This window comes from Macrotis lagotis, chromosome 3 (assembly GCF_037893015.1).
Source record: "Macrotis lagotis isolate mMagLag1 chromosome 3, bilby.v1.9.chrom.fasta, whole genome shotgun sequence".
In the NCBI taxonomy this organism is placed as follows: Eukaryota; Metazoa; Chordata; class Mammalia; order Peramelemorphia; family Peramelidae; genus Macrotis; species Macrotis lagotis.
The window spans coordinates 34791644-34816169 of record NC_133660.1 but is presented as its reverse complement, the minus strand read 5'-3'; the positions used below and the strand labels follow the sequence as shown (position 1 = coordinate 34816169).

Sequence of the window (24526 nt, the reverse complement as noted above, 5' to 3'; positions counted from 1 at the left end):
TCCATTCTATAAAAGATCATCACCTCTTCCATAAAGCCACTTAGCCCATCCTTTTTTGGAAACCTCAGCCTCCCACTTTGTTTTTTAACTGCTCAGATGCAGTACACTGTGGGTTAGAGGTGTTTGTGCTGATGGCAGATTTACTGCTAGGATGTAAGGTCCTCAAAAGCAGGAAAGCTCTTCCAGCACTTTTTTCCCCCCTTGAAGTTATTTATTCTTTATCATGGTGTGGAATTCCAAGGAGTAGACCTGTAGAGTGTGTCTTCTGACTGACATCAGTTGTTTGACCCTGGTCAGTTCACTTGTCCTCTCTGATATCATTTTGCTTATGAGTAAAATGAGGAAACTTTTTTTTAGAAAATCCTCTTAAGGGGCAGCTAGGTGGTGAAGTGGATAAAGCACAGACCCTGGAGTCAGGAGTACCTGGGTTCAAATTCAGTCTCAGACACTTAATAATTACCTAGCTGTGTGGCCTTGGGCAAGCCACTTAACTCTATTTGCCTTGCAAAAGCCTAAAAAAAAGAAAATCCTCTTAAGAAGCCCTCCAGCTATGAAAGTCTTTTCCCCAACTTGCAATGATGGGTTTTTTTTATCTTTATTTTTGCATCCTTTACATTTTTCATTATGGCCATCCTTACTCTCTTTCCCAGAGAACTATCTCTTAAAACTATGCATTTAAAACACCTATTAACAGATGAGGAAAACTAAATAGCACATATTGTGTGTAGTGTTCCATACCCAAAGTCTCTTGTCTCTGTAAAGGATTCATTATAATTTAATATTGATTTGTAACATTCATTATAATTTCACTGCATTTACTTTTTTACCATGATATTTTTATTTTTTCTTTTCATTTCCTTTATTATTATTATTATTATTATTATTAGTTACAACATTTTTCTGTTTTTGTTTGCCTTGCATTAGGTAACCCTTATCTTCCCACTGTGTTTATTATATTCACCATTTCTCACATTCATATTACCATGGAATTTTTTTAGGTGCTTCCTAATCATCTAGTTCCTAAAAATGTTACTAATAAATATTTTAGTGTATAGGACTTTTTTGGGGAGGAGACAAGGAGTATGTGCTTAGCAATGATATCTTAGTAAATGGATCACATTTTAGTCACTTTCTTGGGAAAATTTCAAAATACTCCCAGTTAGACCAGTTTTCAGTTTCATCAAGAGTGCCATCAAGCATAGAGCCCTTTTAAAATATGAATACTTTGAATATTTGTTGATTTTTATCCCATAGTCTTCATTCATAAAAATCATCTTAAGATTTTCTCAGAGGCCATCTCTTTTTGTTGGCCTTATTACCACTGGGAGAAGAATGTCATGCCATCTGATCTTCAGATTTCACTGGATATTTCCTTTTCCAGATAATCTATAAAATATTTTAAAAGACTATTTCTAGTACCTGCCACTCCCTAGAGTTCTTTCTGTTTTTCATGTTATCCTTACTGTCACTAAAAGAGCTTTCAAATTCATGGGAACACAGTCCTGTGTTCTCTACCCCTTTCTTTTGTTGTCTTGTGTTTTTCCCTGCTAAATAGCTTAAAATTGCCCTGTAATTCTTTTTGGACATCCTGTAAATTATGGTCACATCAAAATGTATTATTCTGTTCCAATAGTTGTTTATATTTTGGCTCCCCAATTTAAATGAATTATTTGCTATCTTTTATTGTCTTCTTTTTTAATATATTCTTTTTTAAATTTTAGTTATTTTATTTTTATATTTTTATTATTTATTTGTTTATTTTTTTCCAAGGCAGTGGGGTTAAGTGGCTTACCGAAGGCCACACAGCTAGGTAATCATTAAGTGTCTGAGGCCAGATTTGAACTCAGGTACTCCTGACTCCAGGGCTGGTGCTCTATCCACTATGCTACCTAGTCGCCCCTCAATATATTCTTTACCCTCTCCGTAGCAATGTATACAAAAGAAATAGTTAAAAACAGACAGTTTAGCAAAACTAACCAACAGGATCCTCAGTCTCACATCTGTAAAGAATGGAGGTAGGTGAATTTTCACCTCTCTTCTTAGGTCCATCCAGACTCCCAAAGAAGGTGTAAATCTATAAATTGTGACAGACAAAAGGTCCCAGTGATAACTTGTTCAGGTTACTCTCTCTACCATAATCTGTTTTGACTTTCTGGTCTCTTTTTTATATTTTAGCTTATGATCTCCTCCTATCTCAAGGCATTCCATTGGTAATGTATGTTTAGCAGTAGAATGAAATGAGACATTCATGGGCCATCCTGTACTTAACCACAGCAATAGGTGTAGGTCTTCCCAAAGATTCTTCCCAGGTCCAGTCTAGTTTCCATTTTATAGGTAAAGGAATCAGACTAGTCAGTCTGTCTCTCTTACTCACATTCACCCTATCCTCCCTCACTCAGTAGCCTCCATTCACCTCCAGGATCAATACAAAATCCTTTGTGGTCCTAACTCTTATCTCACCTTCTATAGGAAGTTCCCCAAACCCTCTTGACTTGATGACCTTTCCTCTGTTGATTTCTCCTAATTATCATGTCTGTGGTTTGTATGTGTGTGCATTTGCTTTTGGTCTCCCACATTAGATTATGAACCTGGCACAGGGCCTGGTATATAGGGGAAGCATGTAAGAAATGACTGAACAGCAGGAGAAGGATGCTGGACACAAGTTGAGGATGAGCTCTCTGGAGAGCTCACTTCAACTGACCAAAGTTACTTTTGTTGGACTTCTCATAGGAATCTTCCAACCAACCATAAGAATGTGCTCTCAATACAATGAGTCTTTAGTTCCCTAAGCCAATCAGGAGTGTTGTTTTCATACTTCCCCCATTTTAAAGAATAGATCCTAACTTACAGATGGGTCAGGGTTTAGGATATTGTTCCCACTATATAAAATCCTTTTATATCTTGAGAATGTCCTTGAGGTTTTAAAGAGTACCTTCTATTCTTTATATGATTTTGGGGGTGTAACTGCTCAACCTGAATTCAAGATTTTAAAAAAAACCTAAAATAGAAATAAAATCATTACAGAACAAAAAATAATAAACAGAACAGTCCCCTAAATGATTGAATAAATGTGGGGAGAGTTTTACCACCAATCCTAGACTTGTTCTCCTTTTGCTGTAAGGGGAATGCATTCAAATTAAAATAATGGTCAGGTCTGCATAGGTGATAATGCTAAATCTTTCCAGTTGATGATGATTTGTTCTTTTGATGCCAAGAGGTGACCAGGAGCAGGAACAGCAATGAAAATGATATTTTGCATGCTTACCCCCATCCTCACTGGATGATGAAAGGGTTCCTTTGCTAATGAACCAGTATCTACTTCTTTCTGAGAGCTCCATAATGGGGATGGAAGTGACCTGAAATCATTTTTCTTATTAGAGTCTTTTAAAGGACTGCCTCTTTCTGGGATGGTACTATGTAGATATGAGACAGATTTGAACTCAGGTCCTCCTGACCTACGGGTCTGGTGCTCTTAACTGCTTCACCACTTACCTGCCCCTACTTCCACCTTTCACAAAGCTCACCATCTTCCATCTGTCTCATTTATTTTTTATCCTAAACCTCCCTGGAGAACTATTTTTATTAGAAATCATTTGGAAGGGCCAAATTACTATAAACTACTGGACTTGGCCTTGTTGGACCTATTCCCGTTTGGACCTCCACTGCCCTTGTCCTTTTTCTTCTGAGGAGAACATCCTTCTACCTAAGTGTTTGACTGTGAGGTGGACCTTCTAAATGCTTGACATTGTCAATGCAAGTAGTTTCCACTGAGGAATTTCCAGTTTAGGGTCACTTTTGCTCTGAGAAAATCAAAAAACAAATACAAAGAAGCATGGCCAGGCTTGGAGGCCAATATATCTGCAAGTAATTTTCATTTCTGCTGAGATGGGGCAGGGGCAGCTTGGTGGGACCTGAACTTCTTCCAAGCTCCTCTTTGGGAGTTCAAGAGAGATGTCATTTAGAGTTACTGAAAAAGCTTGAATATCAGCTGGCATAATACTTGGTATATTGTCCATAACCTCTAATTCTACAAAGGTCTCTGACTCCCGGGGAGCTTTAAGCATTGTCCTTTATTGGTTGCACCAAGAAATCATAATCAAAATCATCTGGTACAATTCTGATTGTCCTCTCATATTCCAAATTTAAAAAAATAAATGACAAAACAGAAAACCCAGTTTATTCAGCTTGGTTTACAGCCTTAAAATTCCATGACTGTCTTGATTTCCATTCTTTTAGTGTTAGGGATTGATACTCTAAATAAACACCTGTCAACTGTATACAAGACTATATATACAACTGCATCATCATGTCTAAAAAACCATTTAAAGCCAAACAATTCTTTCTCCATTCAAATAGGAATGACTCCCTTAAAGCTAAGCAGGTTCTTTTGGTGGGCAGTTCACTTAGAGGCAATTAGGTGATGGCCATGAATAATACAAGGGCATCTTTTTTTCCTCAGCTTGGAGTATTTCTCTTTATGCTTTTTTATTGGGGAAATAAATGCTTTCCCAAAACCCTTTTGATTGACTTGGAGATAAGTTGAGTCTAATAAAACTTGGAGAAGCCTTCATTTACCAGGCTAGACCAGCCAAGTATAACATAGCTAGTGGGCCAGCCTACAAGGCAATTTTTCTGAAGAAACTGTTCATATGGGCTGCTAGGTAACGAATACATAGAGCCTCAGCTTGGAGCCAGGAAGACACATTTCCATGAGTTCGAATCCAGCCTCAAATACTTAGCTGTTTGGCAATGAGTAAGTCACTTAACTCTGTCTCAGTTTCCTCAGGGATAAAATGAGTCAGAGAAGAGTTTGGCAAACCACTCCAGTATCTATGTCAAGAAAATTCCAAAAAAAGTAGTCCTCCTGAAATGACTGAAGAAACAAACAAAAAACTCCTGTTCTTAAAGACTTAGTATGTTCATATTGATTTCTTCTTGCTGAATGACCACAATTTACTCCCTAATTTACCTGGGGCCTCTGAGGCAGGATAATTTATGTTAAGGAACTACTATCTTTAGAGGCATCACCAAAAGCTTTGCCTAAAGCCTAGAGATTGATCCAGACTCCCCTTACTCTGTGCTATAATCCCCTGCTTCAACTCAGTCATTCCTTTCTAATCTTGCATGGCTTTGTCAGTTGTTCTGAACTGGACCTGACTAAGGCAGGTAATGGGATACTCAGAGATCATTCAACACTTAACAAAAAAATTTATTTAGCTAAATACCCTGGACAAAGAGCTTTGTAGTATGGTACTAGGGAAAAGAGTCTGATTGGAATTGCAGAAAGTGCGAAGGAATTCTTCTCTTTAATTGAATTCTTAACTTTATTTTGATATTTTTTGAGAATGCTGTCATAGACGTGTTTTTTTTTTTTTTTTTTTTTTGCAAGGCAGATGGGGTTAAGTGGCTTGCCCAAGGCCACACAGCTAGGTAGTTAAGTGTTTGTGACCGGATTTGAACCCAGGTACTCCTGACTCCAGGGCTGGTGCTTTATCCACTGTGCCACCTAGCCGCCCCTATCATAGACATTTTCAATTTTAATCAAGTATAATTTTCTTGAGATACTTTTCTTTCCTTAAAAACCTACAAGGATTTTTATTGTTTAGTTTGGTATTCAAAGCCATTTCAGAAAATGATTTTCTTATACAATTCTGAGTCTTCTTTCAACTTTATGACATTAATCAAATTTGACAAGCATTTCATCTCTGTCTTTATCCATGTCATTGCTAAACAGAACAGATCCCTGGATACTGTCTGCCATGTCTGCTCTGTGCAACCTTACCAGGTGTAGAAGCAACCCTTCGCACTTTGGGATAGCTATAGATGGGAAGTTTTTCCTGACCTTAAATCCAAATTTGCCTCTTTGCAGTTTCTATTGTTTTCACTTTGATGAAAAACAATTCAATCCTGTGGACAGAGTACTGAGACACATCATCACTTGCTTATAAAAATGATGTCTGTTTTAGTACAGCCCAGGATCCCATGGATTTTTTTTTTAGGTGCCACATCACAATGACGCTACAATATGTTGAAATGCTGAAATCTTTTTCAGACAAAAGTTATAAAGCCATCTTGTATTTAGATAGTTGATTTAAAATTTTACATTTTTCCCTATTGAATTTTTTTTTTTTTTGATTCAGCCAACTGCTTTCACTTGCCGAGATTTTTTTGGATCCTAACACTATCATCCAGTTTGTGGTTTGTTTGTTTTTTGTTTTGCAAGTCAGTGGAATTAAGTGACTTGCCCAAGGTCAAACAGCTAGGTAATTATTAAGTATCTCAGTTTGGATTTGAACCCAGGTCCTCCTGATTCTAGGGCTGGTTCTCTTATCTACTGTGCCAACCACCTAGCCGTCCCTATCATCCAGTTTTTAAGCTATCACTTCCAGCTTTATTTTGTCACATCCAAATTTGATGAGCATTTCAATTATGCATATCTTTATACATGTCATTACTAAAACATTTTTAACAGCACAGGACCACACACAAATCCCTGGATACTCCCTTTCAAGTCTGGGTTGTACTTTTTATCATCATTCTCCATAGGAATAATATGAGGCATTTTATCAAAAGCTCTTTTAGAAATTTAGACTATGTGGACATTATCCACCTTCTCATATTCCAGTACAGGAAAGGAAATCCGGTTAGTATGATGTGGCTTGTTGTTCTTAATGAAGGCATACTCCTCACTCTTTGTAATGTATTCACCAACTATCTGGTTAATGTTTTATCCTAGGATTTTCCTGGAATTTGAAGTATACTGCACTCAGTTAAATTACACTATGCAGGCCACTGAACATATGAACAGAAAGGCTGAAACAATACCTGCTTGCAGTGAACTTCAAACCAAATTAAGGAGACGAGGGCTTTACAAAGAATTGTGGAATAAATATTAGACTAATATTTAAGGTTAAATACAAGGTGGTTGAGAGAGGGAGGACTTCAGCAGATAGTTCAAAGGAAGAGAGGAATTCTGTGACTCAGTGCCTTTTAATTTCATTTTAAAAATTCATATAGCATTTATTCATCATCACAGAATTTTGCATTTGGGAGTATATTACTTCCAAATTATTACCACTATGTGTTTGGTTGTTTCTTGTTCCACTGCTGTCTGCCCAGTCAGTCAGTAAGAATAGCCAGTGAGAATTTATTTTCAGTGTCTTTGGTCTACCATCTCCGTTTTCTCTTCTTCATGCCATATGGTCCAAAGAATATATATTTAATATGTCTTGTGGTCTTAACCATCTTATTAGTGATCCAGTATTGATCACCACTATTTGAAAGAAGTTTCATTGGGTTAAGATGTAATTATAGTAAAACTTTTTCATCATCATATTATGGATATCTAAGTCTCTTTTGTCACTTTATTTCCTTTTTTGTGCCCAGGATGGCCATGTTGAAGTGGCCAGGTTACTTCTTGACAGTGGTGCACAAGTGAATATGCCTGCTGATTCATTTGAGTCCCCACTGACTTTAGCTGCCTGTGGGGGCCATGTGGAACTAGCAGCACTGCTCATCGAGCGTGGAGCCAACTTGGAAGAAGTCAATGATGAAGGTTATACACCACTCATGGAAGCAGCTAGAGAGGGTCATGAAGAGATGGTGGCCTTGCTTCTGGGTCAAGGTAGCCACAAATTTATAAAGACTGATGCATAGACCAGATGTTTATGACATTTTCTATAGGAATTAATTCAGTAATATATAATACTTAAGACACTTGCTGAAAGGGAATTTAATGCCAATGGGAAGAGCTTTGGATTTGGAGTCAGAGCTCAATCCTGGCTCTGCCATTTACTTCCTATCTTATCATGAGAAAAAAAAAATCAGTTAATCTTTCTTTTCTCTGATCCTTTTTAACCCCAAATCCAAGATCCTATTTTCTTGTGATCTAATCTGATTTGATTAAGTTATGTTATAGTAAAAGCTTGATATATTCCTGTTATTATTTCTTCCCTTCTCCTTTTCATTATAGATATTTTTGATGTTTTGTTTTGATAAAAGAAAAAAGGTAATTTGAGGTATAAATATATTTTTCTATCTTGTTTTTCATCCTGATAGTTTTCTTGTCACCTTTATTAAATGTAAGCTTCTTTGAAGTTCACACTTGAAATGTGTAAGAACTGTGTAAGAACTTATTTTCAGTGTCTTTAAAAATATAAGAAAAAATATCTTTTATTCTTGCCCAATTTAATATATTATTATATTCAATTTGTTTAGAAAATAGAAATGTATTCTTTGGTAAAGTGTCTTGAATTTGATTTGTGTTTTCTACCTGCATGAATTTGATCTGATTTAAGAACTGGAATTATGAATGCTCCAGTTTAATCCATTCAAAATATAATTTTTCATTTATGTATTTGGATGGATTGAGATGCTTATAGAATTGGAATTTCACATATTTCCAGTAGTTAAATAGTTTTCATGTAAGATGTAATATGTGGGGTTATTTTGCTATCTAGATTATTTTAATATTTAACTTTAGTAAGTTATGATAGGGGGAGACATCTATAATTATATGTTGACTATATTTGACTTACTATTTAGCTGTATTTAAATCAGCAGTTATTAAAACAATATATTTTTTCAAAAAGGAATTTTATGAATTTTTATGAATCTTTTGAATGTAGTTTTCAGTTAATTGGGATATTATGTTTATTAAAGGAGCTAATATCAACGCACAGACAGAAGAAACCCAAGAAACTGCCTTGACATTAGCTTGCTGTGGAGGTTTCCTTGAAGTGGCAGATTTTCTAATTAAGGCAGGAGCTGACATCGAATTGGGCTGTTCTACCCCTTTGATGGAAGCTGCTCAGGAGGGTCATTTGGAATTAGTCAAATACTTACTAGCAGCAGGTAAGCGGGTAAAGATAATCATAGTATTTTATATATACATTTATGTGTTCATATATGTATATATATATATGCCCATACATAATCTACACACACACACACACACACTCATGACAAAATTTTGTGATAGATTATCTTACTCAAAATTTTACATCTAAATTATTTTCTGTATATTTATATGTATTCTAGATTAAATGGTGACTGCTGGAGTATTAGAAATCATGAATACAAATAACTTTGCTTTTAGTAAGTTTCAGTTTCAAAAAAAGGAAGCTTTAAAACCTTGTAAGTCAAATTATTTGCCTTTTCATCTAAAAGCATGGGACTTGTTTGTAGAACGTTTAACTCTAAAAAAATCACTATTTTATATGGTAGTAAAAGTTATTGTTTATTGTTCTTTCAGGAGCAAATGTACATGCAACAACAGCAACAGGAGACACGGCATTAACTTATGCTTGTGAAAATGGACATACTGATGTAGCAGATGTGTTACTTCAGGCTGGAGCAGATTTGGTAAGCACTGTTACCTTCTTTTAATCCTAATTCAATAAAAAGGAAAATTGAACTAATTAAAACATGAATTTAAGTCATTGAAATAAATTAACAATCATTTATGTTGCCTTTACTCTGCTTGGCCCTGAGTTGAGCACCAGTCTTAAAAACACAAGCATGCAGAAGAGACCTTGCCCTCCAAGGCCTGAAAGAAAATATACCTCTGGTCTATACAATACTTCCATTAGACTTGAAAAGCACCAGTGATGGCTGCTCAAACATTCCACCCCTTAAAGGGCAGCTGATGCCACTATTTCAGGATAACTCTCATTAGAATGTTTCCTCCTATGTTGCCTATTTGTTCACCTGAAACCAAACAGAAGAAATGTTTTTCTTTCCTGTGGCATCCCTTGCAGGTGGTCATCATGTCCTGATTGAGTTTTGTCTTTTTCATGTTAAACAATCACAGTTCCTTCAGATGGTCCCCAAAGGTGGGAATTTGAGACCTTTCACCTCATAGTTGCCTTCTAGAATATCTGTGTCCTAAAAGGAGGTGCCCAGAACTGATCTTAGTTCTCTTGGTGTGGTTTGACAAGGGTAGAGCATGAAATCTCCTAAATTGTGGATACTTTGTGGGCTTTTATGTACATGGTTGATTTTATATATCCTCAGATTTTTCAGAATTCTTCTTTGGCCACAACTAGTCAGAACAATAGATTCTGTCATTGTTTAGATCAGCCTTAGTCTTAACTTGAAGAGCTTTGATATTTCTATGTGCTTGATTGGCTCAAGGGACTAAGGGCTTGGTTAACCTCCTTCTCTTTCTGGTACTGGCTCTTTTTGTTTGTTTTTTTCAAAGCAATGGAGTTAAGTCACTTGCCCAAGGCCATACAGCTAGGTAATTATTAAGTGTCTGAGGTCACATTTGAACTCAGGTATTCCTGACTCCAGGGCCCGTGCTCTTATTTACTGCGCCACCTAGTGGCTCTTATCTACGCAATCCTGGACAAGTGACTTAACTCCTGTCTTGAATTTCATCTGCAACACAGAATTAATAAGAGCATGGGGTTGTTCGCACAATCCTTGGCACAAAGTAGGCACTCTCAAAATGTTAGTTTATTGTCGTCATCGTCGTTGTCATCATCATTCCTGATTCTTTATCATTTGTAAATTTGATAAATATGCCATCTTATGTCTTTATCTAAGACAATGTTGTAAAAAATAATAAACAGCATAGGGTCAAGAACTTCAAAGTTATCCAGTAACCCTTGGGGACTTTTAGATATATCTTCATATATTATCATTCCTCTGATCTTGCTAGTCTAGTAATCATGTTTCAAAAATTTTTTTTCAAGCAAATTACATTAATGTCTCTCATTTACTGTTTTTCCCCCTTTAAAATTATTTATTGATTTTTTGCATTCTTTTCTTTTTAAATTTTGAGTTTGATATTTTCTCCTTAGCACATCTCTTCTACCCATTAAAAAGGCAAATTATGTGATATCAGTTTTACTTATGGAATCATGTAAAACATTTCCAAATTAGCCTTATAGCAGAAAAGAAAGTGAGAAAATTATACTTCAGTTTACATTTAAGACTTCCTCAGTTCACTCTCTGGGGGTGGGGTAAGTAGCATTTTTTCATCATGAGTCCTTTGGAATTGTCTTGGATCATTATCAGAGTTGGGTCTTCAGTTGATCATCATCACAGCATTGCTGTCATTGTACGCAATGATCCTTCAAGTTCTACTCAGTTCACTTTGTATCAGTTCATATTTGTCATGGGTTTTTTTTTCTGATATCATTCCCTCGCTTAATTTCTGAAAGCACACACAAGCACTTAAGAAAGTGCTTCATCACAATCATGCCAAGGTTTGTTCAGCCATTGCTCATTTGATGAGCATTGCCTCAATATTCAATTCTTTGTCTCTATAAAAAGAGCACATTGTTTTTATTCATAAAAGTCTCTTTCCTGTTTTATTGATCTCTTTACTGTAGGGACCTAAAAGTAGTAATGCTGGTTCAATGGATATCCACAGTTTTATAGCCCTTTGGGTATAGTTCCAAATTGTTCTTAGAGTGGTTGGGCCAATTCACCCATTCATGCATTCACTCATTCATTCATTCATTGAGTATTGCCTTCTTATTACTCTCTCAGCTTTCTCCCTTTCAATACAGCTTTCAAATACCTATGAAATCTTGTAAAATTGATTTTTATTTTTTTGGTTGTTGCTGCTTTTCAGGTAAAGTGCATACTCCTTGTTTAGGCACTTGGGAAGAACCTTGCACAATCTGGTTCCCACCTATTTTTTCAGACAGATTTCCTATTTCTCATTTACTCTTGTCTCCCTACCACATTGGTGTACATGAGAATTGCTTTCATATCCCTATATGCCTTTTTTGCAGGTTATTCCTTGAAATATATTGCAGGAATTTCAAAATCTGCCTAACTTCAAAATTCAGCTTAAATGTTATTACTGTTGGAAACCTATCCTAGTTTCCCCATCTCTTAAACCTTTTCCCCTCTTCTACCCCCCCACTCCCATTGCTGTCACTTTCCTCTTTGCACGTGTCGTTTCCCTGCTATGAAGTAATAAGCTCTTCTGCTAGCAGGGACTTGGAAAATTTTTATTTCATTCCTCAGTCTCCTAGTTCAAGAAATTTTTGTTGAATCAATATTTTATCTTTATCTCTATGCATAATGTCTTTTCTCACCCAAGAACATGTTAAACTCATTGAAGGTGAGATTACCAGGGCCCACTACAGTGTAAATGCTTCCTATATGAATGAATGAATTGCCTCCTGAATAGGTTTGGCTAGGAGAGACTTTTAACTCTGCTGAGAGGAAATTAGGAAATGACAGGCACAGAATTAAGAAGTGTGTGTGTGTGTGTGTGTGTATACACACACACACACATATATATATGTATGTATATAGACAATCATGGGATCTAGGAGTAAGAAAATTGTACCCCACAATTCCTTCTTTCCCTTTTCACTTGTCTCCTGTTCTCATGTAAGACCAAAATTCAAATTTGTTTTTCAAGTTTTTGACAGTAGGGAAAGCTGTTGTAGCAACTTTTTTTTTTAGTATTTCTTTGTATTGGAAATTGTAAGGTTATTAATTGGGATATGTTTTCCCATTTGAATGTGATTGTGCCATAGTGTGAAAAGCTGGAATGAAGAAAATGTGGAAAGAGTTAAAAGAGTCAGGAAAAAGAGTTCTGACAGCATGGAGTGAAAAACTAATAATATCATGATATGATAGTCAATGATGGCCAATTCCATTACAAGCTATAGGAGTCCTTTTGAAGAGAAATTTGAGTTTTAAAAATGACAGGTTTCTGAGCCCAAGTTAGCTAGAAACGGGTGGATAGGAGGAAATTAGGAAAGAATTTTAATTAAACATTCTTCAATGCTTAACTTTATAATAAGAGTCTTGAATTTAATGTTAAAGTATAGGAATATGCTATGCTTTCTTATATTTTGGTTGTAATTTTTATTAAAAATTAATGTGTTATCACAGGCAATTAGGGGCATTTGATATTTTCTTAATATTTTTAAAACAGGAACATGAATCTGAAGGTGGCAGAACCCCACTAATGAAAGCTGCAAGAGCCGGTCATGTGTGTACTGTTCAGTTTTTGATTAGCAAAGGTGAGTTTTTGTGTTGATGAAGGTGGAAATCAATTTAATTAAAAGGGACACTTGGCTCCATATTTACTGAAAGTAGTAGATAGGCCTTGGTGTTTATTTAAGTTAGACTATGGGAAGAAGGTTATGGAAGTTATATTTAATTCCTGACTTTTAAACTCCCCTGTAGTAGTGTTTATTGTTAACCCACAGTTCTGGGCAGTCTCCAAATTAAACCATGTGATATAGTAGAGGGAGGGCTATTGTGGGTTTGGGATGACCTAGGCTACTTCTTAGCTCTATATATGTTAATAGAGTTGACAACTAGATCTCCATCAGCTGGTTGCAGTGGGGGGGGGGTGTCTCAGGATAGAAATGAGTCCTATAACCTCCTACTCCTTTAGAGATTATAGGAAATCCCTTCCCTGTGATTACCTTTGGATTAATGTTCTTTACTCCTCCACTTCTCCCTGTTGACTCTTCCTAGGGACTCTGGCCTTTTCTCTCATCCTAGGATATCAGGATGCACCTGTTTCTTTCCCTACTGGGATGCTTCTAAAAGTCTTTGTGTTTTTGCCCTTGTTCCTCCTTCCTTTCCTTTATGGTCTCTCTGGGTGTGTGTCTTTGTGTGTGTGTGTGTGTGTGTGAAGCACATTATATATAGTGATTCAGTCCCTAAGATGATTACTTTAAATTAAAAGAAAAATGGGAAAGTGAGGTTGTTGGCAAAATAGCCAGGATCAATCAAGTGTATTAATTATTAGTGAAGTTAATAAATATTTCTCTTTTGGTTTTGAAGTTAGAGACTGCCTGTATTTATCACTTTTTTTGTTATCAAATCTTTGTATTTTTGTTGGTAGATGTCCATGTTTTCTTTGTAATCAGTATTTATAATAATAGCATTATTCTAAAAGACTTGGAGGGTTTTTTTTAATCAGTTTTTCCCCGTGTAATCTTTCAATTTTATAACTAAAAGCAGGTTTAGAAATTATCTGTTCCAGTTCCATCCTTTAACAGATGAGAAAATTAAGTCCCAATGGGGTTAATATTTATGTCAAGAGTTTTAAGACTTAAATATCCTATGCAATGGCAAGTAATAAATTCTTGATTTATGTGAAGTAATGCATGTATTTCAAAATGAAGGCTTGGGGGAATAATAAAAAGCTAGTCCTGGGCTTGGAATCAGTGAGACCTGTGTTTGGCCAACTGTGTCCTTGTGTAATTCATTTAACTAAGTTCTTGGTGTTTGAGAATTTTCCATAAATCCAAAAATTGGTTGCAATCTGCCAGAGAGAAGTTTTCACATTGGGAATTTCCCTCACCAATGAAATTGCAGGTTCCTTTAAAGATTATTTAATGCACCCCATCCCTCTTATATTTGGGGACAAGTCACTTCTCCTGTTTACCAGTCTGTTTCCTTCTTTGTATAATGAGGGAATTGGATTCTCTTTAAGGTTTTCTGTTCGGCTCTTATTTGTAAGATATTATGATCTCAAATTTTTACCTGCTATTGTGCTACCAGTAAATTGCAGATCTGTTATAACAGCATATATAGGTGAAGACATGGAATTAAGAGTTAGGGAGCAGAGCCTTTGTTCTTACTGGGTGCCCCTGGATATGCCAATTGTCTGGATTTCAGTTTCTTTTGAGTTCGTTGTTTTAATTGGTTTGAGAAACTGCATTCTCCCACTTGTGTGACTCCATTACCTCCTGTATTCCTTTGGTTTTTAATCTTTTCACTGAATGTCCTTTCTGTTTCTTTCTTATATTTCCCTAATTCTGGATTTGGAATCAGGAAAGACCTGGAACCGATAATGGGCAAATCTCACCTCACTGAGTCCAGTGATATCTGTGACACGTTCTTCATTTGTTGGCCCATGAAAAACAAATGAGATCATGTCTGTAAAGTGCTTTGTATACCTCAGAGGACTATATAAATGTTCCTTACTATACATTCTACTTTCTAAGTATAAATCAAATTTCATTTACCCACAAAGATTTTGGATGTTAATTGGGTGTAAAATCATTCCCTACCAGAAATGACTTTTTTCCAAACTTGTCTCTCTCAGGAGCCAATGTGAACAGGACCACAGCGAACAATGATCACACCGTGTTATCCCTGGCTTGTGCAGGAGGCCACCTGGCAGTGGTGGAATTACTCCTGGCTCATGGGGCTGATCCTACTCACAGACTCAAAGTATGTAACTTAGATGTTTCATAATGAAATGGCATCTTCTTGATTTTGCGAGCCTGGAACTTTATTCTCTCCTATCAGGAGAATGTTTTTAAAGACATAAAATAAAACACAAGGGATTGTGACTATTATTTTGAAGTATAGTTAATCAATATAGAAGTGTTTTGTTTTGTTTTTTAGGTTTTTGCAAAGTAAATGGGGTTAAGTGGCTTGCCCAAGGCCACAAAGCTAGGTAATTATTAAGGGTCTGAGGTCGGATTTGAACTCGGGTCCTCCTGACTCCAGTGCCCTATCCACTGCATCACCTAGCCACCCCTAGAAGTGTTTTTAAGAAAAAGTTTTACAAGTTAAGAACTCCAGCTTTAAAATTCTTGAGCTAATATTGGGAGACAGAGAGAGAGAGAGATGAAGGGATACCTTTATTTTTGTTACTTTTGAAACTATTAATGGATTTTAGAATATCAGTTTTACTTATAATTTTGTAAGTACAAATAGCATAACAGCATATTGAATACATTGAAATTAAAAGCATTACTACCATTATCTTGCAGTTTTATTTCATTTTTTACCATAGGATTGGGAGAATACCAAATTCAGTTTAGTTGCCAACAACTCTTTAGAATCTATATAATAATACAAACATGAATAGAATCCCTATATAGTATTACAAACATGAATGTAATAAAACACATGGCATGTTAATATTTGAATTTGCCATGTTGCAGACTTTTTTACAAAAATTTTAAATGAGATGGAATTATGTCTCAATTAGTGCCCTTAACAATCAAATTTACCATAATGTCACAGTCTCGTGATTTACCTCTAAAATACCATTTTGAATAAATTAACTTTTCCTTCACTGTGTCTGTCCTTCTTTCCTTTTAGGATGGTTCTACAATGTTGATTGAAGCAGCCAAAGGTGGCCATACAAGTGTTGTTTGCTATCTTTTGGATTATCCCAATAATTTGCTCTCTGCTCCTCCACCTGATGTCACCCAGTTGACCCCCCCATCCCATGATTTAAATCGGGTAAGAATCAGAGCTGATATATTGTGAATTAATTGACATTCTACAATTGATGGCTATTTTCAAGCTAAATTACTTTAGTTTTTATTTTTATAGATTCTTTCCTCGACTAATTTTCCATATGCTTTTGAGAAGTATTATGTTTAATGATTGTTACATTTTGCTGTATTTAGTTCTACCATTGTGAAAATGGTAATTTTGCTAACTTTTCTAATGAATTTATAGCCCATAAAATTTAGTGAAAAGCACAAAGATTTCCTGGTGTGTTTTTGCTCAACTTGGAGTTATTAAAGATTTGGGTTTGAGTTCGTTCTCACACAGATACAAGCCATGAAATCTTGGATAAACTCATTTATTTTGTCATTGAGCTAATATGTCAGCTGCTCTTGTACCTCTTAAATTGCTTTATAAGTGTTAGCTATTCATTGTGTTGTTTGATCTAATTCTCCACCATACTATTTGTAAATGTTTTAGAGTTTGTTGTAACAACATTTAGATACAAGTTATTCAGATACAGGCCTAGGAATAAAAGGAGAATGCCTAATTGGTGTGTACTTTTGTAGGCTCCTCGGGTTCCTGTGCAGGCCCTGCCTATGGTGGTCCCACCACAGGAGCCTGATAAGCCCCCGGCCACCGTGGCTGCTACACTTCCCATTAGGAGCAAAGGTCAGTTCTTTTTTCTGTCAACTCTTTTCTCTGTAGGTTGAAACCACAGGATTATACAAGTAGATTGCTTAATTTTTAAAATAATTTTTCATGCCAAATGGCTGTTTGATAAACTAAAGTGATTTGGGAAATTTGGGATTTTGTTGTTGTTGTTTTTTAAAATAAAAACAGAAAATCCTCTCTGGGGGACAAAAGAAAATGAGAGGAAAAGAATCAATTTTAAAATATAGGGAATTTGTGCTAAAATTCCAGTTTGAGGATTTGGTTGCTCAGTATTTATAAAAAAGTTCATCCTTCATTGATTAACCATGATTTCCCCCAATAATTAGATATTTATAGTTACCTAAAGATGGTAGACTGGATATACTTTGCTTAAAGCCAGGATCTTGTAAAAGGTACTAGATTTAATCAGATAGAAATTTTCAAAATGCTGCTTTTCATACAATTTTCATATTTGGATTATTTCAGATTCACTTGTATTACTAGAATTTTCCCTTAGATTCATGATCTTAGGTTTCTAAGTCCCATTCTCCCCCCAACATTTTAACTATCAGTTTGAAATTAACTTTTATTTTTAAAGTTTTACCTGAAAGGGTGTTGTAATTTTCTTTCTTTTTTCTTTTCTTTTTTTTTTTTTTTTTTTTTGAAGTGCGGGGTTGTGTTCGGTTTTTTCTTTTTACCAAATAAGACTATTACATATTCCTTCCACGTGATATTTTTAGTCCTGACTCCTACTCTACAATACTTTTTTCTCTTGTTGGGTGTTGCAGGCTGTTGATGCCACACCTATGGCCAGATCACTTTATTGGCCTGGCTGCTGATGGGACAGTAGATGACATAAGCCATCCATCATTGTTTCTTTCAGGGTGGCTACATCCTATTCTCTACTGGTGTGAACATAGTTAAATTCATGTCCTGATTTTATCAGTCCTGAAACTCCAACAAAGACATTTCAGTTGGATTTAATTTCCCATGACTTATAGTAACTCTGGAAATGTTTTGTGTTGAAAAAGAACCAGATTCTTAAATGTGGAGAGGGGAAAAAAGTAACACCTTAAATTAAAGATCTTTCTTATAATAATTTGAAAATAATTTTTTCCTTTACTCTTGAGCAGTATTTTTCTGTTTGTAGTGGAATTTTACTTTCCTTTATTACCAGATGCAATAGCTTCTCTGGGCCTATTTTCTCATCTCTAAAATGAGGAGGGTTGAACTGGATGATTTCTAAAGTCCCTTCTAACTTGACACACTTTCAAATTTTAGTTTGGTTTCACTAGGTAGATGCTACAAAGCTAGATAGAGGTATTCTCGGTTTTCACTTACATATCCTTCAATAATCTTGAAGTGAATTTCTAAAGTATGTATAATCCATACATCTCTTGAATTGATACGGTAGAAGGTGTTATTTGCTTATAATGACATTCAGTACATTTCCACCTTCTGTGGGTTTGATCCGCCACTAATGTCCTCCCCTGATGCCTCCTCGTGGCATTGAGGTCACCCTGGGCTCTTGAAGGCTGTGCCAGTGGAGCACAAGCTCTGTCAGGTCCTACCAAGCTGGAAAGCCTTCAAGAATGGTCTGGGGATAGATTGTTTATCTGTCTCCCGAGGACCAACCTAGTTAAGTTTGGAAAGACTCATCACCAGATAGTTGGCCGTGAGGTGATGGATTTTTTTTTTTTTGGCCACAACATCTCATGAAAGTCTTCTAAGAGATAGAGAGGGTTGCGATCTGCATCGGTGGAGGGTGTACCCACACCAATGAAATCATGGATCCTTGAAATATGGATTTGATAACTTGGTGCATAAGTGTTGGCACTAAGCCTCCCAACAGTAACTCTGTAATGAGGATGCCGTTCATGTGCACTTCTGAGGGGGTTTCTTTTTCACACAGCTGCTTCTAAACAAAAGTCCAGCAGCCATTTGCCAGCTAACAGCCAGGATGTACAGGGTCACATCACCAATCAGTCTCCCGAGAGCATTGTAGAAGAGGCTCAGGGCAAGTTAACAGAACTGGAACAGAGGATCAAAGAAGCCATAGAAAAGAATGCACAGTTGCAGTCCTTGGAGCTGGCTCATGCTGACCAACTCACCAAGGAGAAGATTGAGGAGCTGAACAAGACAAGAGAGGAGCAAATTCAGAAGAAGCAAAAGATTTTGGAGGAGCTGCAGAAAGTAGAACGCGAGTTACAGCTGAAAACACAGCAACAGCTAAAAAAGCAATATTTAGAGGTGAAAGCTCAAAGAATCCAACTGCAGCAACAGCAGCAGCAGCAATCTTGTCAGCACCTGGGACTCCTGACTCCTGTTGGAGTTGGAGAGCAGCTTTCAGAGGGAGACTATGCCCGCTTACAGCCAGTGGATCCCATTTTGCTAAAAGATGACCCCCAGCAGAGTGCTGCTCAGATGGGCTTTACACCAATCCAGCCCTTGGCGATGCCCCAAGCTTTGCCTCTGGCAACAGGTTCCTTACCTCCAGGGTCCATCACAAATCTTACAGAACTGCAAGGAGTTATAGTTGGACAGCCCATTCTGGGCCAAGCACAATTGGCAGGGCTGGGGCAAGGAATTCTGACAGAAACACAACCAGGGTTAATGGTAGCCAGCCCTGCTCAGACCCTCAATGACACGCTGGATGACATCATGGCAGGTGGGTTCATATTGTTATGAGCAGCTATACAATATGGTTTGCGTAAGGCACAAAGGAAGGGTAGGCCAGAATTTTTCCAGTTACCCAACTTGAAGGCTATCTTTGGACTTTTGATCCTTGTATGGCATTAGCCCTGTTTCAGAAGTCCACAGAAAGAAACTCAGGTGGTGATAGGCCAAATTAGAGCACAGGCCCATTGCTGCATTATCTCTGCTTTAAAAAAAGTATCCTGTGGAATCCAGAGATAGAGGACTCCTGCTGTTTTACTTTTTGGGGTGGGCAGGCAGGGGTTTGTTTTTTTTTTAATTATTGTTTTAAAGTGCTCTTTTCTTGACCTTTTGAGTGGCAAGGTGTTTGTTGTCTTGTACATTTTGCATTTGCATCAGCAAATGCTGGAACATTTTTAAGGTAGTTCAAGTTCCTAACCACTTGTATGCTATGTAGATTTAGCTTCTTTGTGAGCAGGAATATTTTAGTGTGGAGTTCTAGGCTTCAGAAAAGAAAAACCTTTTACCTTGATCTAGTTCAAATCAGACTGTGCATGATTATGGTGAACCTCTCTCACCACAACAAAGAAATCTATGTCCCTCCAACATCAATAATAGGGTTTTACTTTTTTCTATAGGGAAAAAATGATTCATTGACATTTTAAAATTTACTCTTGGATTTTTGTTACTCCTGAAATACATGATATTTGTGAATGAAACATCAGAGGATTGTCTCAGTTTTCTTAAGTTTTAAGTGAATTAGCAAGGGCAAAGCACTTTGCAAGCCTTTATGAAGCACTATCCCATTCCTAGCTTGTAGCTATTAGCTTTTCAAGACTTAAATTTCTATAAAGTTCCGCATCAGGAAAGAAAAAACAGCACTATGGGGTAGACAGACAGAAAGGAGACAAGTTCTATTCTTTTTTAGAAGAATAATTAGGCCTTTCCAGAATAATTAACTTTTTAAAATAAAGCACCATTTTAGGGAGAAAACAGTTGAGTAATTTTTAGAACACTTTCACATGGGTATTTTTTTCCCCCTTTTGGTAAAATGAATACAAAGTTGAATGGCTAAATGGACATGTCTTTCTAAAGTAATTTATTTTTATTAAAACATTGAATCTACATTAATTTAGACAGAAATGAACACATAGCTTTTTAGTCAGAATAAATTACAAAGAATTCTTAAAATCTGATCTGTAAGGATTTGTTTCCTTAAGAATATGCTTTACCTCCAGAGACACTTGGAATTGAGATTGTTAGGATTTAAAATACAGAGAAGTTTGAATTTTTGTGATTTTGAACAGAAGTTCAAAAAGTGAAATAATCTTCACAGTTTGGTATTTCACCCCTCACTTCAACTAATAAATGTATAGAGTACAAATTAAAATTCTTTTGTATATTATAGGTTTCAATAATATTCTGTAATGTTATGAAAAAGAAATGTTGTTACTATATGTTCAGGAGAATAACATACTAACTTGTAGCTACACTGACTGTTCAGTCCATCCAAGGGCTGGATTGGTGTAAAGCCCATCTGAGCAGCACTCTGCTGGGGGGTCATCTATTAGGGTTTGTTAGAAATTAGAGTGATGTTCTACCATTTTTGAAGTTAAACTGACATGGGAATTTAGCCATATGTGGTGCTTCACACCTGTAGCTTCCCTTCCCCTACTCCCTCTTGAGAACTTGTCATGTCTGCCAGATGTCATGACCTCCAGGGAGTTTTATCTTAATATGACCACCAGACTGCCTCCAGACTGGCAGATTGGCCTACATGGGAAATAACTGGCCAAAACTCTTTGTTTTAGAGAGGCATCAGGTCACAAAGAGCTCCTGTTTTTTGTTTGTTTGGGGTTTTTTTCAGCCTGGACAAGAGGGGAGATCCAGTTTTTAAGAAGTAACAAAACACCCAGCATTTTATCATGGAATAAGTTTAACTTAGATATATGCTAATTATACTTGTTATTTTTGCTATGGTTTCTATTAGAACTGAAAGAAACCTGACCATAATTTATCCATAATTTAGCTCTTATTTATCCAGGTTACTGAAGGACAGAATTATAGAAAAGGTAAAATTATGAATGTTATAAAATTTTTATATATTTTTCCATGTAATCATAAGTTCCCATTTAGTTGACAGGTGCCAGCAATGGCTTGGGACCTATACTCTGGCCAGAAGCATAATACAAAAAATAGAAAGAGTCAGTCAAATTGGATGACTTTTTCAATGGAGGGCCACTGACAACCAAAAAGAAAAATGAGCAAGATACATTTAAGGCAAACTTTACAGTGTTTGGGGTTTTTTTCTGTGAGTGATCTTCTATTAATTTTTGAATTTTAAAATTGGCCCTGTAATTTTCTACCTGAACTTAGTTGTATAACTGGTACCCTTGAATTTTTCACCTTGACCATTTAAAGAAGTCATAGAAAAGGAAAGAAAGATATGTAAAGACAGAACAAGATTTTCCAACCACATATACACTTTAGACTTGATACTTTTTTTAGTGAGAGTTTGAATAAAAGGTTCCTTCCTATCTTCATTTCACTGAAGGAGCCTCTTTCCTTCTCCATCAGCTGCATCAGCCTCTTGTCTTCTTAACCACTTCTCCCCTTCTTCCAGCTGGTGAGGTTCCATCCCACTTGTAATTCCTGGCTAACCAAAATCTCCCATCCAACTTATGGTTAGTAATACCTGGCATCCCCTCAAAAACCTTCCTCCACCTTCCATCCCACCTATTTGTCTCCCCTAGTGATGAAATTTATCTTTTTTAGGTCACTTATATTTTATCTAAATCCTTTACAATTCTGCTTGAGTGGCACAGACTCTGTGTGTGTGTGTGTGTGTGTGTGTGTGTGTGTGTGTGTGTCCATGTGTATGCATACACATACGTGCTAGCTTTTTCCTGTAGCCTACCTTGTACTTTTTGCTGTTAACTGTGGTAGCCAATGAGTACTCAATTTAAAAAAACCTTTTTTAATAAACCAGACCAAATAGCATTAGCTAAAGGGACTTGGCCTGCACATGAGAAATCTCCTGCTCCTACTTAAATAATGCAAAAGCTCTATTTAGTAAAATATATTAAAAATAACTATGAATTTTTATAGTAATTTCCTTTTAGAAATTGAAATATAAATGTTGAATTATTCACCTACAATTTCACTTAACTTTATTAAGATGCTCATATTTTTTAATAAAATTGTATTTGATCTCTTTGAATTACTTATTGTATTCCAACATTGTTTATTGCTAGAAACAGAACTAAGGCACTTTATCAGTGTGGAGGCATGCTGTTTATTTTGAAATATGTTTGGGAACCTGCATTATTAGTCTGGATCTTATTTACTATATTTTATTTTTGGTTTGGGCTCTTTTTTTCCTTGAAAAATATCAGATAATACCATTTTTCCGACCTAGAAATAAAAATGTCAAGAGAGAGATGCATTTTTTTCTCTCCCATCTTCCCAAGTCAGTTTATTTGGATTCCTTTATTCTATTTATTCTTGTTCAGAAAATTTTTCTATTGTCTTCAAAACTGTACATTTACATCATGTGTGTTAATAACTGATATGGTTCTGTGTAAACACGATCTTTTAAAAAGATTAGTTTTTTGACCCAGGATCAAAACCTTTTTTTCTCTTTGGTTTCAGATCTATTTTTTAAAAGAAATATTTTACTTTTTGTTAGAAAAAATAAATTGGCTATTCATTGAACATTATGCAGTAATAGACTTTTAAAATAAATTAACAAATGGAAGTGTTTACTTAAAGTTCATTTTGGACCTGGATTTTAGTTTTTGGTCTTCTGCTAAATAGCATTATGACTTTAGCCAAAATTGTAGTTCCTTTAATGAGTTTAAGTTCTGTCTGTTGAAATAAAGTTAGATAGGATGATTTCTAATTTTAAATTTACAATCCTATAGTTTTATCATCTGTGGTCATGTTGTCTTTAATGGTGGTGGTAATGTTGAATTACTCTTTTATTAAAAAAATAAAAATGTTTAAAATATCAACATTCTGATGTGCCATTTGTGTATGTTGAGCACAAGATATCTTGGTAGTCTTAAAAATGAATTTGACTTTTTAATCCAATTCTTTGATTAGTCATAAAACTAGTTTTGAAGTAGGAGAACCAATGCTATTCTCATTGAAGTAATATTGTCTGTTGGAATGCAGGTGATAGCTACTTTTCTGATGAGCATCTACAGTACTATTTAGCAGTGAAAAGTTGGTTCCTGTACTTTAATAAAGTACAATTTTTAAATGGGGGAGTTGGGGCATGAAGGGAGGAAGATCTGGGACTGATCTCCCCCATGTCAAGTCCCGATGGTGAATTGATGAGAGTAACAGTCCATGAACCTCCAGTGTCTTATTTTGAACCACCTAGCTGGAGTTTACCCAGCTAAGTACTGAATTTCTTAAGGTGGGTGTGAAGAGAATGGCATGCTTCTATCAGAACCAAAATATACTGGATATAATCTAAATTTATTATCTGGGTGATTGTTTTCTGCATTAGACTTCTTATTTATCAATGGAATTTTTGAAATTGTTACATAGAAAAATGTTCTGAATTCTCTCACATGTAAAACCACAAACCTGTTTCAAAAAAACAGTATTTAAGGGGGCAGCTTAGGTGGCTCAGAAAAATAGAGCATCAGTCCTGGAGTCAGGAAGACCTGAGTTCAAATTTGACCTCAGACCTTAATAATTGCCTAGCTGTATGACCTTGGGCAAGTCACTCTTAACCCATTGCCTTAAATAAAATAAACAAACAAACCTATATTTATCTTAGAATATAAACAGCTACTGAATGTCATAATGTAGACTATTCCATTACCAGTCTTTATCTTTGGGGAGAATCTTTGAGGGAAGCAATGGCTTAAAGATTACTTAACAGTAGAGGACTTCTCCTTAATAGAATTGAGATTAAATTGCTTCCCTGAGTCTCAGAAATAATAAATAAATTGGGATATGAATGTAGAAACTTTTCTTATGATTAGTAAGTTCTTTCTGCTACTGTTTAATTCTA

General features: G+C 35.9%; 1 protein-coding gene across 6 annotated transcripts in view; it reads left to right on the top strand.

Annotated features, from left to right (window-relative positions):
* ANKRD17 (ankyrin repeat domain 17) overlaps positions 1-24526 on the top strand; it is a 129391-nt gene that overhangs the window by 50530 nt on the left and 54335 nt on the right. For 4 of the 6 annotated variants that reach the window (XM_074228440.1, XM_074228439.1, XM_074228438.1 and 1 more), the window contains 8 exons: positions 7387-7624; positions 8662-8853; positions 9254-9363; positions 12911-12998; positions 15044-15171; positions 16054-16197; positions 16758-16860; positions 18755-19510. In XM_074228440.1, the coding sequence (XP_074084541.1) occupies positions 7387-7624; positions 8662-8853; positions 9254-9363; positions 12911-12998; positions 15044-15171; positions 16054-16197; positions 16758-16860; positions 18755-19510 (1759 nt within the window). The remainder of the gene's footprint in view (positions 1-7386; positions 7625-8661; positions 8854-9253; positions 9364-12910; positions 12999-15043; positions 15172-16053; positions 16198-16757; positions 16861-18754; positions 19511-24526) is intronic. The other 2 variants (XM_074228443.1, XM_074228442.1) reach the window with 1 other exon arrangement.